General features: G+C 39.3%; 1 protein-coding gene across 8 annotated transcripts in view; it reads left to right on the forward strand.

Moving 5' to 3' along the window:
• FAT1 (FAT atypical cadherin 1) overlaps positions 1-17,390 on the forward strand; it is a 361,321-nt gene that overhangs the window by 211,084 nt on the left and 132,847 nt on the right. For all 8 annotated transcript variants that reach the window (XR_016311628.1, XM_089669573.1, XM_089669572.1 and 5 more), the window contains exons 4-5: positions 4,740-4,801; positions 11,487-11,816. Coding sequence is in view for 7 of the 8 variants with exons in the window: in XM_089669573.1 (XP_089525699.1) it covers positions 4,740-4,801; positions 11,487-11,816 (392 nt within the window). In the remaining variant the exon portion in view is untranslated. The remainder of the gene's footprint in view (positions 1-4,739; positions 4,802-11,486; positions 11,817-17,390) is intronic.

The raw sequence follows: 17,390 nt of genomic DNA on the forward strand, positions 1-17,390 counted from the left end.
AGACTTGTTGCCAAGACTCATAGAATCAAGTGATTTAGCAGAGGTGTTATTTGGGTCCACTTATTTGAATACTAGCTCTAGTGTGGGCAGGTGAAATAATAAAACAACATCAAATCTTGGCTCAGCACTTGCTCTATACTTTCTCCCTTTCTCAGCCATCACCTTCCTCATTTTGTTTCATGCCATCCTTGTTCTATTGCAAGTATCGCTTATTTACTCCCCATGGGTTAGACATCTACACCGCCAAACAAGCCGCTCTTGCCTGGGTTTTCATGAATGAATATTTAGCTGAGAGGAACTGTGAACAATTACTTCTCTACCCGCCTTTAGAACACAGCGGTCCAAATAATGTTCAGGGAAATGTTCCCTGGGGGTGAACTTTGTGTTTAGTGTTGATTTGTTCAGTCTCTGTACTTACTGTTTTGTGTGTCAGCTCTATTAATAAATGTGCCATGTCTAGTGAAAACCCCAGTTGGCCATTTAAGTGCTGTTAAAATAATTCTATGTGACATGCAATTTTACTTTGTAGGTTATGTTTATCCTTTCTTGATAAAGGGTAATACACTGGAGTTAAATGCACCTTGTCACTTAATATACATGTTCTTTTTAACTTAAAAATATACCATACCTTTATAATTTATTAAAAGCATAAGAAAAGGTATAAAGTTGATCGTATGTTTGAATACATTGCACTATTATCTCACAGGATAAGTTTCACCTTTTAACAGAAAATAACAAATGCACATTTTTTTGCAGGTAAAAAAATGTGTATTTATTATTTTTTGTTCATGGAGCCCCTAAAGCATTGCACCAGCAATCAGCAGATCGCTGGTGCCATGCAGGGTCTCCCCCTGACCTGTTCATGTATCTGCTTGCTCATACATACCTACTGACAGGAAGGCTCAATGAACTACCATGGCGCTGTGGAGTGCCGTGGTAGTTCATTAAAAACTACAAGCCGACAGATGCAAAGGCTTTCAGAATTTGTAGTTTTCACAGAATACTGGGAATGAGTGACGTGGCCGGGCAGGTGGAGCCGCACATGGCTGTGTTTTAAAAAAAATTGTGACAGATACCGGGGAGGAGAAGATCCCCCACTAGCTGTCATAACATGGATCTGGGGGGTGCAGGGCCCGGTTATATCCTAACATGTTACCCTGAATATGAGTGTAACATGTTTTCGAAAGGTGAACTTATCCTTTAATGAGAGGTATTAAAGAGACCTTGTCGCTGGACCGGTCATTTCAGTAAAAATCTTCCCATGGCATGTATGTGCATTTTATGCATTCTATATACCTGCAAAAGCCTCCTTGTAGACACCCAAAAGCTCCAAGACTGTTGCTGGGTGCTGCCATCTTGGGTGTGATATCGGCAGCACCAACAGGTTCAGAGCTGCCTTAAAGTGGAACTAAAGTTCTACTGTACAAAACAGTGAGCAGGCAGGCTTTTATTGCAGAAGAGACATGCATTGTCTTTAGTGACATAAAATGTCCCTATCTGCCAGGTTTCTGTCTGTCCCGGCACTGTAAACTGAGTAGCACATGCGCAGCTTAGTTTACAGTGCCGGGCCAGTCTTCCAATGCCAGGATGACGGCTTCCTGTACATGTCCAGGACTGATGTCATCCCTTGCCAGCCAATGAATAGGCCCAAAGTCCGGCACTCAAAAGAATATGACGGTGCAGGACCGCTAGACAGGTAAGCATTGACTTTAGTTCTTATACTCTATACTTTAAGCTTTAACTTATACTCTATAGTAGCCTTTCTCAAACTTATAAACATGGAGGAACCCTTGAAATACCTTTCTGGTCTCAGGGAACTCCTGTAAATATTTGTCATATCTTAAGCTCACAGTACATAATTGTGATGGCCATTTGACATTAGTGGTCATTGGGAAGAATTCCCCTGCCTCCCCCCCATAGATAGGTAAAAAGTTATTTGGTGTGTGTGGTTACTCAAATAAGAGCCAGAAATTTTTCAATGCTCGAGAAACCCTCAGCAATCTCTGGAGGAATTTTAGGGTTCCACGGAATTCTGGTTGAGAAAAAGCTGCTCTAGAGTATTGCCCTTTGCTTCTCCCCGGCAGCTACATAAATGCTTATGTAAAGAGGGGAAAGGCTGAGGAGCTTGGCCACAGCAAAGAGTAATATAACACTCCAAGTGGAGTAAAGGGCTATTACATGGAAGCAGGGAAATTAAAATCATTGTTTTATCAATGATGCACTTTTTTATTAAATTGTATTGCACTACAATGCATGGCATTTAGCATATGTGCATTTGGGGTGCAACTAAGAATGAATGATAGCACGATTTCATGTGTTTTAAGTCAGTCCCAATGTCCAAATGGAGGGCAGTTGTCCACATTGTTCAAACATGGAGTGCCTCGTATCCATTGAAAAATATATGGGGCTTTCTGTAAAAGGTTGCATTGCTGAGCAAGCGACTATCACGATTGTGACTTCACTGCTTCTGTTCTTCACCTCGTCCCATCAGAGAAACATAACGGGTTCTGTGAATGGTGGCACAGGACCAAAAAGATAGTGGCTGTTACTGTAGTAATGCCAACTACTACAGTGATTGCCAGCTTACCCAGTGGACCCTCAGGTATGAGTTATGCAATCTTTCATTGGTACATTGGACAAATGTAAGTATGGAAAAATGATCATACCTGGAGTTAAACTGTAAGGTAAAGTTTCCAGCAAGTGTATCCTCATTAGGGATGAAGTGTACCAGATGAAAAACCCAGGTAACACCATAACACCATAAATTTATATTACAGCACACGCAACTATTTACAAAATACAGATGTGCATTTTCCTCTGGAAAACGAAAAAACAGAAAATTCAGTGCATTAAAAGTTCATCAAAAAGGCAAAATAATTATTTAACACATGCATTTTTAAAAGCTGTAATGAGAGTTGTGTGTATCCTGTCACTGGTGACCTCTGCTTCTGAAAAAACTGTGGGGTTGATTTACTAAACCTGGAGAGTGCAAAATATGGTGCAGCTTCCAGTTTTTTTTTGTCAAAGCCTAAAGTGGTTGTAAAGGCTGAAGGTTTTTTACCTTCACACATTCTATTCATGAAGGTAAAAATCCTTCTGTGTGCTGCTCCCCCCACAGCCCCCCCCCCCAAATACTCACCTGATCCCCCTCTCAATCCAGCAATGTGCATGGGAGCCTTGGCTGTCCCAGGTCTCTCTCTCTCCTCAATGGCAGAGATCCAGCAGTTGAAGCCATTGGCTGCCACTGTCGTCAATCACAGCCAGTGAGAAGAGAGCAGTCTTATGGACGCATAGAGTGGGGCTCAGGAGCGAACACACACCAGTTTTCCCATAGCATAGCTTAATATTTGGGGCACTGGTCAAAGAGGAGGAGCCAGAAGCACAATCAGGAGACCTGAGAAGAGGAGGATTCAAAACCATTGTACAGAGCAGTTATATATAACATGGTTGTTATTTGTTTGTAAATTGAACCTTTAGTATCACTTTAACTGAACAAGCTGAAGTTAGAAGCTGATTGGCTACCATGCACAGCTGCACTAGATTTTGCACTCTCCATTTTTAATAAAATCAACTCCTGTGTGTCTTTCTGCTGAGTTCATATTCTAGCTTCAGTACTTTATTGATAATTGACCTGGAGTAAAGTTGCAGATTAGGAGTACTTGCTGCATGCTTGTTCATGGAGAGTTCTTCTGAATGTGTTGAATCAGAGGAACATGGAAGACAGGTATCTAGCATTTTCAGAGCGTGTTTTCAGTTACAGTTTTTCCTTACAGATTAACAGTATTACATTGGAGTCATTTACCTCCTTTCCCATTTCATAAATGCCCCTAAATGCTGACTTCAGATCACCCAGGAACATTTTTTGGCCTTAGCCTACTGTATCTATAACTATTTTGCAGATGTCTTACTGAGTAAAGTGCTGTGGCTCCCTACAGGCTTGCAAGCAGTAAGTGCAGAGTGCTTCTACAGTAAGAGGACTGTAGGGCCACCAAAGCCTTTTTTGGCAGCAGCCGGTGGAGGAGGTATGCAGTAGGCTATTTTTGTGTGATGGAGGTGATGGGACAGTTGGTCTCTAACTTGTTTTTATACTACAATTATTGGCAAGTATGGGGAAATATCTCAGTGATAACAATAGTTCCAAGTGCATTAGTATTAAAATATGTTACTATCCACAGCCCTTCTTTTGGATAGAATCCCAGAGGCACAAACAGAAGTGAAAAGAAATCTCATCAAAGTAAGAGAAAGTCCCCTCTTAGACACTGGAAATAATCACCCTCTCCTCCTGTTTTGGTAACAACTATAAAATGTTTTATTTTCCATCACATTCTGCCCCCGTGATAGTGTTCTCCACAACAAATCCCCCAAACTTCAAACCAATATTTTTTCAGAGTTAGGTTCCCAGCACAAAACAGCTCATCGATTTTCAGGATGTAGTAAAAAAAAACTTCTAAAACTAAAAATATGGTTTGTTACTATGTGCTACAATTTTATTTTGACCTGAAGAAGGGGACACTCCCCGAAAGCTTGTCCTTAAAATTGTTTGTTAGTGCAAGTAAAAAAAGTATCACGGACAGTACTCAATTGTTTCTGTCACAAATGCACTAATACGGCTACAATCACCTCTACAATTTTATTGTAATTTGAGAATATGAACTTTATTTATGTAGTAATGTTTTTTCTAATACATGCTCCACACACTTTTTTAAATTATGCTAAAATAAAATATCTTTTTTTTGTAGGACTTATAACAACCACATCAAGAAAGCTTGACCGGGAACAACAATCTGAACATATTCTTGAGGTATTTTATCCAAACTTTATAAAGTGTAAACTAATTTGCAAAAAAAGTTACAGCTTTGTTACAGTGAGCTATTTTGCTGGACCTTCCACCTCCTCTAAACTCTTTCTTACAGTTATGTAAAGGAGACCAGAAATGAAAAAAGCTCATCTAACCCTGTTGCAGTTCCCCTATTGGGTTTCCAGGTTGCCCTGAATCCTTTTATATACAGATGTTGGCTGGATTCCCTGATTGAGATCCTGAGCCACAGTGTCCTCTTTCCTAAGTCTTAGTATTTTCCCATCTATTTAATGATCAACCTTGCTAGCCAATAATGAGCTCTAGGAGGTGGCACAGTGTCAAGCATTCATCCAGGAAAGCTAGTTGAAGATTGCATAGCAGAGTGCCTATGACCCAGCACCCCCTGGGTTAAATGTAATTTTTAATGTTAAAGTCGCATACTGCAGTGTACAGTATAATGGTGATTAGGACATCTTTGTGAGACTGTTCACCTATTGCGTAACCAGCAGGAAGCAGGAATGAAGCTTGCACGAGCGAGAAATAAAATGAGTGTTCTTTTGCTTTGCACCCCATTGACTAAATGCACATTTACCCTTACTATAACAGAGGTTACACAAAATGTAATTTTAAAAGATTCTTGGAGCCCATTTGTAATGTTTATTGTAATCTAAACAAACAACTCCAGCATTGGCTAATCTTAGTTATATTTGGTAGCAGCTGTTTCATGCTCTTTGGATTATAATATTATACAAACAACTTCTACATTCAGTTACAGCTTGTAGAATCAAAACTTGATATTGAACCTTTTGGCTCCAGTTCCACTCCAGTGGCACTTAGTGCTACAGAGACAGGTGAGAGCAGTAAAGACTGGGGTGGGAAAATAATTACCCTTTTTGTCTCATTGCTTCCAAAACTGTCAATTATCTTTTGCTTTCCTGGAGTTATTGCCGAACATGGTTAATAATTTAAACATGCCAGCCAGTGAGGTCAGGATCTGGGAGGCAGGCAGGAATCCGTAGATACTACCAACAAAGGCATATCATTCAACCTGTAGACTTAAAATTTTATGTTGCAAACAGTAACATTCTTTTTTTGTGAAAAAAAAAAAAAGTCTGCAGCCTTGCAAAGGCTTGTGCATATGGGATTTTTCCTTCCATTTCTCTTTTGCTTCACAAAGCAGTGATCATTGCTGTCTATACAAAAAAAAACTATGCCATCACAGTTGGCAGTCATAGAGCAACACATCTACAAATTGTGATATGGAGGGGAATCGGAGAGACTAGAGGATGAAGGGAGCAAATAATACTAGGCTGATCAGAGCCTTAATAGCAATAATGCTTCATTAAAATGTTTTCAAGGCCTTAAACTATGAGCTACAAATGAGCATTTGAAAAGTTTGACACACACAGCACACTGTCAGAATCACATATGGGTTTCAAAATGGACCTTGGCAAACAATGATAATTGGGGTTTTTAAAAATCTGAAGTATATCCAAAATTTTAAATATGCTTTAATCTCATTTCTGTCAGTGGATGTCCAGATGTAATTTTTATTTAAAGACTTAGGAGTGTAGTGAATTTTATATCTCGTATTGGTTTACAGGATTTCTTGTGTTGTCCCATTTGGGGTTAATGTGGCGAGAAAAATTTCCACAGCTTATAATTGCAATTTTTTTTCATTACTTTTATTTTATGTCACCCCCAGCTGTCTTTGTTGCTCAGCTCTGTTTATTGCCAGCTCAATGATATAGCAAAGGCACCATAAAGTACGGTTATACAGTGTAATGCAGGCTTTAATGGTTTAATGGTCCTGTTCCTATTTGTCTGTTTAATGGAGGCAAGCTTGGAAATAGTTTGGGAAGGAACCCAGAAACACATTGGTATTTAAATATGGGGGAGCTGCAGCAGCCAAGTGTTGTGTGCATCTGGCAAATTAATTTAATATTGAAATGTTGACCAGATGGGCTAGTGTGCTTTTCCCTTGTTTACAAGGAAATTCGATCCGCTACTGCTCTGTGGTTTAGCGATATGAACTCACCGTTCCAGAATACCTTCCTCTAATGGAAAAATCATGAAATACTGTCACACTCTATGCTCTGAAAATGGGCTTTACCCATTGCTTTTGTCATGTTTCATGAAATAATACTGGCATATTTTTGGCCTTATTTGATTTAGCTTTGACACATTAGGAATTTTCATAAAGAAATCAATTTATGAGGCAGGAGTACTTGTTACATCTCATACGCAGAGGTTTTAGCCTCTCTTCCCTTCATTCCATCTGTTATTTGGCATAGAGAAGAGACACACGCACCAGAGTAGAGATTATTGATCTACATTTAGTAATATGTGTTTTGTGCACATCAATACACATACCGAGACAGGAGAATCTGCTTGCCTAAGTCTTTTTCTTCTTCATTCACTATTGTAAATAATCGTTGTGAGAAAATGATCATTTTTTTTCTCGGGGGTCAATATTCTTCTAGCTAATCTCAGTCATTTATCTGAGTTACTTATTATTAATAAAATAATAATAATAATATTGAAAATAGGGATAAAGAGACTTGATTGGGGTCAAAACATTTTAATCCACCAAACTGTGGGCAATTGTTAAAACAGCAGAAAATGTTCAATTTTTAGATGAATGTCATGCTTTCTAACAATTACATGATATAATGTCTGGTTTGCCTTTATGCAATCATTAGATAAAGGCCTTTGAACATTGGCCTTTTCAGTGAGCCAGAGATGTACCACTTTAACCTCCCTAGCGGTCTGATTATGTCCATATTTCTGTGCTGAAAGCGGTACATTTTTTGCATGGAAATATGTATTTTTTTTATTGTAGGCCTGTAATTTTTAGGAATAACTCACTGAAATCTGTCCGAACAAGAGTCTAGTAAACATTCCGGGTAGGATAAAACTTGAAACACAAAATCATAAATTATAATTTAATAAATAATCATAAAAATAATATAATAATAATAAATTTAATTCAATAATATAATCAAACCAAAAACACTGAAATTTGAAATATAGCGCCAGGTTCGCACATCACTGAGCAAAGTCACAAAATTGTTTTCATTGTCTGATGACGAATTTCCCCACAAATCATTATCACTCAATTCTGCAAGTGGTTCTGATTTACTATCGCTGTTCTCTAGCTGGTCTAAAACCGCTTTTGACCTAAAGGGACACTTTTTGGATGCCATGGACTTTTCTAAGTTTCCAGGCAGAAAGAACAGTAAAAATGCAGGTAGGGCACAGGACATAGCACTCGGGACAAAATGTATGTGAAATGCTTTGATACAGTAATGTTTTACTATGTCAAATTCATTTATTAGAAAACGACAGTTTCTAAAAATTTTTAAATTTGCCGCTGGTTCCGGCCCCCGTACATCCCGTACATCCCAACGCTCGCAGGGACTGGAACACGGAAGCCGGATGCCAGCATCGGCCAGAGAAGATGGCCGGGGACGCTGCAGGGGACGCATCGCGGGAGCGAAGGACAAGGTAAGTGCTGCAGAGAATCCCTGAGCAACACCGCATGGTAAGCCCGAGTGTAGCTTGGGGTTACCGCTTTTGGTACTGAAACTTTACACTCGGGAATACCGCCAGGGAGGTTAAGAAATAAGATGACACCCTTGCATAACAATTATCTTTTACACGTCAGTAAACCTCTACTTTCTGAAGGTGTCCAACAGTTTTGAAGGGATTACAACAACTCTGTTGGGATCGGGGCGGACTGACCATTTGGAAACTCGGGCACTCGGGTCAGTAGGGGGCCCCATGAGATGCCCCTGGTACCTTTTTCATAGGCTCTGTTTAGTTTGGGCAAGGACACGGGCCCCATGATCCCCTATTGCTTGGGGGCCCCATGAGTTATCAGTCCGCCCCTGGTTGGGATTGATGAATAGGAATGTGTGGACAGTAGGGAAATATTTACAGTGAACTTTGCTATGGATATTTTTTGGGGATTAAATAGATCTAATAAAATTGACAAAAGGGTTCTCATTTAAACAAGAGTTCAGATTTTTTAAACACCATAATATAGCTGGGATATGAGCTCCGTTATATTATTACAATTCAAACAAGCCTTCTGGTGAGCAAGCACCGAAAGTTCTTTTGGTTCTTTTATTATAATGACCCTGAGGTAGAGCAACGTAACATGATGTTGTGTAAAGAGCAGCCAATTAGGTTTCCGTTTACTAATGTCTGTCATTATGGTTACCGGACATTGATTTTTTCATGGTGGTCGATCACCCATTGATCCTTATATTACACTGATCTAGGAATGATCATAATACAATTCATATAGGTACAGATTTCACCAATTCGCAACAGCATTTTAAAGTCATGACACCAAAACATCAGCCTCCCAAAGGTATCTGAAAACGCATTAGATTGCAGTAGTAGGTTATGATAATGGGAGTTTGTTATGCAAGGAAGAGTTTCTGTTTTTTCAGCCTAATGAATGAACTTTTCAGAACCTTTTTGCTGTGACTTTTTGCTCAGCTAATAATAATGAAGTGAGGTTTCTGTCAGATTATATAAGCCATTTCATTTGTTACAGAGTCTGTACTGAGTATGCACTGTTTTTCAAAGTAATATATATATTTTTTATGTTAAAGTGTTACTAAACCCACAACAGTATAATCAGTGTGTAAAGCAGTAAAGCATGCGTGTTATACTCACTGTAGAACCTAATGGGTTAATCCTCTGCATTGTGTAAAGAGGCTGTTTGATCCTGACTTCTCTGATCTTCCCCTTCTTTCAGTGCCCCCTCTTATGTCCTGATAAGACATATCGTGTGGAGTCCCTCTGCACATGCTCAGTTTGGTGTGTATTGCTAGAGCGTTTTTTTTTTTTTGGGAGCACTATTTTTTGTGATCAGCACAGGGCTCTGCATATTCCTAGAGGGAAATGAAAACTCCTCCTACAAGCTTATAGATAGATAGAAGTCATGAGACTGCTCTAACTGCTGATGAGAAAAGGTACTTAGTTTATATTTACTAAAATAATTGCATTTCAATGTAGTGTGTACTGTGGGAGACCAGATATAGTGAATGCAGGGTCCTGGGTTTAGTAACACTTTAACCAGTGCTCGGCTGGACACTGATAGAAGTCACAAGACTGCTCTAGCTGCTGATGAGAAAAGGTATTTAGCAGTTTAGAAAAAGACATTTAGCAGTTTAGATTTTCTAAACTAATTGCATTTCCATGCTCTGTGTACTGTGGGAGACTGGATATAGTGAATACAGGGTCCTGGGTTTAGTAACACTTTAAAGTTGTTTTTTTTTAGCTACAACTTACAGTGATGAGTGTTTAGAACCCCTGTTTATTGCTGCATGTGTCCCCAATGGGGAACGTTATTTTCTCTAAATATCTACAGTAGGTGACCATTGTTATTGGCACTGAAAATGGAAAATATAGAGGAGAAATCTTCCAATGGGAACAATATTGTTCCCTTTACTCAGTCTAACTGGTTATTTATCACTTCCTGTTGCATCTGCAGGGCATACGTCTTTAGTATTTCTAATGAGACGCAAATGGAAAAAAGCTTTATAGAGGTTTAACCTATGCTTTCTAATAAACAAATAAATATATAAAAGTATTGGTTTAAGCTATACTTTACATGATTTTTTAACATTCTATTTAGGGCTTATATTGAACAGTTCAGTGGTTTTAGGAGCATTTCTCGTGTTTATTTCATGTTTTACTTTTTGATTACCAGATTTCATTTTAAAATGAAACTTCATTCATTCATTCTTGTGAGTAAAACTCTCATAATAGATCAAAGCACCATCAGTACATAGACAAGATCATTTTAATGAGCGCAAAAAAAAATGCCATTAAGCTTGTAAAGCTTCTTATTACCCATAGATGTGTGGTTTGCAGTTCTCACTTTACACAGGAAGGTAGGTGGGGGACAGACCAGTGTTCTTTCCAGTCCTCCTCCCGTATATGTCACATATCAGAATAATTTGAAGCTAGATTAAAAAAAACAATTACAGAATGTGGTATTGACCTTTCATGGTGTATGATAATACCTAGAGATACATAACTACCCCAGACTGCATATTCTTCATCAATATCTACATGAGCTCTGTTCTAGTTTCTTTTAAAAAACGCCAAACTTTTGAACCCAGTGAATAATGAGCATCATTCGTGCTCATGGAAAGTTCCATCAGCTATCCTCTTAATGTTTTAGTTTGTCAGCTTCTGTTACAGATTCATTTGAAGTGGCAGTAACCAAATGGCAAGCGATTGGCAGGCCTTGAGTAGCTAATGACAAAACACAAGAAGTAGCGTATGCCTTTGTTTGCCTTTTTTACAAACAGAACCTGACGAGACGAAGCTTTCACTGACAAGTATCAGCATTCTGTTTGCTGGCTGTGACAAATATTCAGAGATTAAGGCTTTTTGAACAACCAATCACTTAAATCTCTATACAGATTTGTTTGCTTTTTCGGGAAGTGATTAAATGTGTAGCCGCTTGTAAGAATAATAAATTCTGTTCTTTCCTGAAGAGCTATTTCATGCTGTGCTTGTTCTCCAAGCTATGTATTCATTTAGGAAGACTTTCAAATGAGCATTACATTCAGGAGTATATTGAAAATGTTTAAGTACTCTGCTTTTTCTTTGCAATAGTTGCCTAGAGAGGTGTAACCAAATATGTATTCTTGCATGACAGGTTATCATTACAGACAATGGATACCCTCCAAAGTCCACTGTGTGCCGGGTCATTGTGAAGGTGCTGGATGAAAATGACAACAAACCTCAGTTCCTCCAAAAATTTTACAAGATCCAACTTCCAGAGCGTGAAAAAAGTGAACGCGATAAAAATATAAAGAGGGATCCCATATACCGGGTTATTGCCGTCGATAAAGACGAGGGTCCCAACTCAGAAATTTCTTACAGTATTGAGGATGGAGATGAGCATGGCAAGTTCTTTATTGAACCTAAAACTGGAGTGGTTTCATCCAAAAAGTCTTCAGCAGCAGGAGAATATGATATTCTTACGGTGAGTAAATGCTGGATAAGTACAACCTGCAGAGCTATTTATAAAATATCTCTATGACCTAAAAATCTAGAGCAACTAACGGCTGGATAGTAATTCCCATAACAGAATTAGATTTCCACAATGAATATACCTGAAATAGTTCCAACATTTATACTAATGTAAAGCTTGTTTCAGTTTTGCTTGGCCCTTGGTGGATAGAATCACCTGCTGGTTTTTATATTCCAGGGAGACTTTATTGTTGAGATTACCCATCAGCCATAAAGTTGTCACCCTCTAATTGCAGCACATTTAGATTATTTGTTAATTCCTCATTACAGTGAACTCATCAGTATATACTTATACTATAATTTGAAGAGAGATTAAGATTTATTTTACATATGCTTTAACTATCATGTTGCTGGTAAGCTCTGGCTAAAAGGAGCTGTAAGAATATCTGCAATACACATTTCCCCATGTTTTAACTGCTTTGGGAGGCTTTTTCAGCGCAGTCCCATCCTAAGACAAAGCAAAATGTCTTGTCATCTATCTGGCTGGTTCACAGCACCAAGTTGAGGTGGTGTGCACTGAAAAAAGTACTGTAGGCAGTTAATTTTTCAAGCACTGCACAGTGCGAGGCAATCTATCATGCTTACACCACGCAGCAGCCAATATAACCTAATTAAATGCCACTATTTGACATTTCCATAAGGTCAGCCGTGCAGTCATCCCACTCAAGGGCGGACTGACCATTCGAGCACTTGAGCACTGCCCGAGGGCCTGGGGTCAGTAGGGGGCCCCATGAAATGCCTCTGGTACCTTTTTTATAGGCTTTTTTGGGTGTGCTTTGAGTGTGGGCGGGGACACAGGGGCCCCATGATCCCATATTGCCCAGGGCCCCCATGAGTTGTCAGTCCGCCCCTGATCCCACTGCACCCCACCGCACACCAGCTGCTGCCTTGTAATGCAGCATGCCCCTCTCTGTCCCTATCCAAATGCATACATTAGTCCCATTTCCAGAAAAACAATGCTGTCACCTTGACTCTCAAGATCCTTCCTATACACTGTGGATAGGGAAAGGACAATTGTAAGATATGGTTTTGCTGATCCCTGCTCCCGGCAGGAATGACAGTGTAACAGTTGCTGAGCAGCATTGCCACTTCATAGTTAGATTTCAGTACTGGTTTTAATATGGATCTTTTTAGGTCCATCCATGTTTTATCCTGACTTGAGTCCTGATGAAATGTGTTAGACTTTTCTAAGACTTATTTACCAACAAATAAAATTATCTTGAACTCTTTTATCCCTTTTTGGCCTTGCGCTTCTTTTTGTATTTCTGTGGTTTTAACTACTGTTGGGTGCTCACTGAAGGAAACCTTGCTGTGAAATGGATTCTTCACCAGAGCTATTTAGCTTGTTTGGATTTTCCCTTTATCTGACTGCACATAAAAGTTTGAAATTTCCCAGCGCTCCTTTAGATGAGTTGATACTTTTTCCTCCCTGCACTGTGAATGTTTACATGTTATGTGCAATGAAACCATGGCAACATCTAATGTTTGTGTAGTATTATGCTCAGCAGACTGTGTTCTTCTATTGTTGTGACTTAGATGACGTTCAGAGCACATTTTATGCCCAATTCATGCAAAACTCCACGTAATCACATACTTTTTCTTGCAACTGTATATATATATATATATATATATATATATATTTATATATGTATTTCTTCATTATTCTGTCACAGCCAGTGGGCAGGGAGGTGACCAAACTGTATTATGTAATTGTAGTAGAGTAAAATGAGGTCACCAAACCATAAAATACCTATCCTGCAGCAAATGGTATGTGGCTACTGCATATTATTATCATAGTTCAGTGTCCATCTTCTACTTTCTTCACAGAACACTTAAAGTAGTATTGAACCCACAGAGACAGTGCATTCTCTAATCTTTCTGTTAGTTTGGACAAGGAAGGGAAAGGAGAAGGGGAGTGCCTTGCTGTCCTAGGCTACAGGGCTGTGTGTTTCTATTGATGCGCACTGTGTATGGAGACACAACTCTAGTCCTTGTGTGCAAGGGTGGCTCCATAGGACATTGCAAGAAAAAGGAGCCACCTTGAAACAGGTAAACTGGGCTGCTGGTGATGGCACCAGTCTAAACTGGAACAGGAACAAAGATAGAAACAAAGAAGCTGCATGCTCAGTAAGTGAATAAATCTGCTGAAAGTGCTTATAGACTGCAAGTTTAATATTTCTTTAATGTTTCTATCCTCCTATATTTAAACAGAGAGTTAGAAATTGTATTCATAGTACATGTGCTGTGTTAGCAGTTCACTGTTTGAGGTAATGTGTACCTTGGAGAACTGAAATAAAAATATTTTAGGAACAGTTAAACACAAGTGAGCAGATCCACGACACGTTTTTGCTGTTTAATCTCCATGCAGCTCAGAGCTGTGAATAAGTTGGAATTGTTCTAAACATAAAGATAATTCATGCCAAGGTCTTAGCAGTGGTGTATTTAGGCTGCCCCAGGCAACGCAAAAATAGAACTACCACCCCCCACCGGACCTACCCCCCCAGACCAACTGCAGCCTGAACCCCCCCTTTCCCGTGCTGTGTTTTTCCATCAGTTCTATAGACTGTCTGTAGTGATAGCTATAACACCTTTTTGTAGTCCATATTTGCAATGCGCTCATACAAGCAGTAGATTAACACCACAAATTGCTTAAAGCTGGACAGCCTGGGCATGAGTTTAGCTACAGTGTGCATAGATCAGCACTGAGCACAAGGCAGGGAGGCCAGATCTGCCTAGATGCCCATTTTGCCCCCCACAACAAGATTTCTGGAAGCACATGCCATTGCAGCATAGGTAGATTCTAGCAGTTGATGTTTCTCCATTGATCATATCAGTGCATTGTACACAGTAATCATCATTTATGGCTGTGGCTGACCCAACTTTGAAATGGGGGCTGGATCTGTTATAGTTTAGGGCTGTGTCACAGCTCATGGTACAGAAGACATTATGTGGGTGTGGGGAAGAATGGATTATAATGTGTATCAGCTTATCCTTGATGTACTATATTGCTATCAGCAAGGATATCAAAGCTGAAAAGAATCTGAATATTGCAAGAAGGCAGTGATCCTAAACACACCCCATACTAAACCATGAGCTACTTCATGAAATGAAAGATTAAAGTGATAATAAATTATATTTTTTTCCTTAAAATTAAAAAGAAGTTACTGTATATTTACTTGCTTTGTGCAATGATATTGCACAAAGCCATCCCTTACCTCCTCTTTGGTGATATCCCACCAGCACTGTCTTCTTTTCTCTCTTCTGAGTGTCTCCTCAGCAAGCCATGTGCTAAGGGTCACCTGTGTAGGTACGTTCCCGAGCCAGGCTGTGTGCATCCATAGACACACACAGTGTCAGCAAGCTATGCCGCTGCTCCCTCCTCACAGGATTTTAACTAACAGCAGCAGGAGCCAATGGCACTTCCCTGTGTTTCCTGTGAGACCAAAAAGAGCAGGGAGTGGTGCTGCAGAGAGAATAGCAATGGATCAGTGAGAGGAGTCAGGTGAATGTTTAGGGATGTGGGGGGGGTTACCCTAAAGTGGCCGTAAGCCTCAGCCATGAAATATGAATAAAGCATATCCTTCTATACTGTGTGCTTGTCTCAATTAATAGCACAAGTGTCATTTCTGTCTGCTGCTTCTTTTCTCTGCTATCAGCATGAGTCACTTCTAACACATTTTCCTGACACCAAGAGAAAAATGGTGAAAGGGGAGGGACATCCAGCAGAGTGACAGCCCCAGCTCCGTTCCTGTGTTCTGTGTGAAGGAAGCTGTGTCTCTTCCCTCTAATCAGCTTTCAGAACTCGCCTCACTGAACTCTGCAGAGTGTAATTTCAGCTCTCTGCCCTCTTTTTTCTAAACTCTCAGACAAGCTTTATAAATCCAGCACTTTGAATGGAAGAAGAATGCAGATAAACAGACTTTATGTAGGAGGATTTGTTTCATCTCTGTGTATCACCTGAGGCCAGTCACTTCTTTGGGTATATGTACAACATATTACAACATATTTACAACAACTTTAAAGTAGAGAATGCATTAAGGTAAAAAAAACATTTTGAGTTTAGAACCACTTTAAATCTGAAATGTAGCTTCCCGACAGGTTCTCACACTTTTAATAGACTCTGCTTTTAGGGTCTCTGCTCCTGTGTTAAACGTTGTACCCATTTCCTGCAGTTTGCCAATAAAATAACTTATGCAATGAGCAGACATATTAGAGTTACCCTAAAGTGTATATAAACCATAACAATGAATTGCTCCTATCAGTACTCTTTTGGTATGTTAACCCCTTACCTTCGATGTCCCACAAATATGCGGCTTCACAGAACTGGGCTTTTTTTCTGTGGGGCCGCATATTTGCGTACGTGTCTTTGTGCTGGGAGCGCGCCGCATTACTCACTCTCAGCACAAAGACCGTGGTGTCACTGAGATCCCCGGATCCCGTTCTAACAATCGGGACCTGGGACTCCTGATTCTGGGTCATATGATCACTGTGATAACCTCTGATTTATAAGTCACTGTGAAGCCCCGCCCCCTTGGTTTTTTTTTCTCTCTGAATGGAGGCGAGAGATACCTTGTCTTCTTGCACAGAAAAAAAAACAGTTTGTAAAAAAGAAATAAATATTAAAAAAAAAGAAAAGAATAAATTCAGTGCCAGGATTAGTGTTTGGGTGAAGGTCAGGGTCAAAGGTCAGGATTTTGTTTTTATTGGTATCAGTGTCAGTTAGTGTCAGTGTGTTTTAGTTAAAAAAAAACAAAACAAAATGCGCACTATTGTTTCTGGGCTGTAGTACCATCGCTGCAATCGTCAAGAGCTAGAACATTTATTTTAGGTTGTTCTTTGGTGGTAGGTTATGATAGTAACAAGAAACACACAGCTAAATTTAGAAAAATATATTTTTTTTTTACTATTTAGAGCCAGTTTTCCTTTGATAATAAACAAAAATCAGGAGATATCCATTACCATTTACCACCAAATGAAAGCCCAATTTGTCCTGAAAAAAAAACAAGGTATAATTCACCGGGATGTACAAATTAATTGTGATGTACGGTTTTACTAACACATGTCAAAGTTGTAAAATTTTAAGATTTGTTTTACACTTAGGCGTGAAGGGGTTAAATAAACCATTAAGGATCCATGCACACTAGCGTTTTTTATAAGCTCAAAAACTCTGGAATAAAAATGCTGGATGAAAAACGCTGATAATAGAGTCTTTGTGCCAGCTTATAGTAGCGTTTAGAGGCATTTAGGAGCGTTAGTGTTTTATTAGCGTTTTTACAGTACATTAAGTTTTTATATATCTGTTTGACAAGGGCAAGAAGAATCTATTGAGCTGATGACTTCCTGAGCTCTGTTCCTGCTCTGTTGTCAGTAAACATTATTCCCAGATATCACTGTAAACTACACAACTCCTATATTGTGTAGTCCTAGCTTAGTGTGACAACACTGCTTGTCTATAAATACAATAATGTGTCACCATAGGACAAAAATATGGGTCATTGGCAGAATCCTAAGTTTAAAATAAAGGGAA

This window comes from Staurois parvus, unplaced genomic scaffold (genome assembly GCF_062004578.1).
Source record: "Staurois parvus isolate SC_StPar_1 unplaced genomic scaffold, SC_StPar_1.0 ptg000080l, whole genome shotgun sequence".
Classification (NCBI taxonomy): Eukaryota; Metazoa; Chordata; class Amphibia; order Anura; family Ranidae; genus Staurois; species Staurois parvus.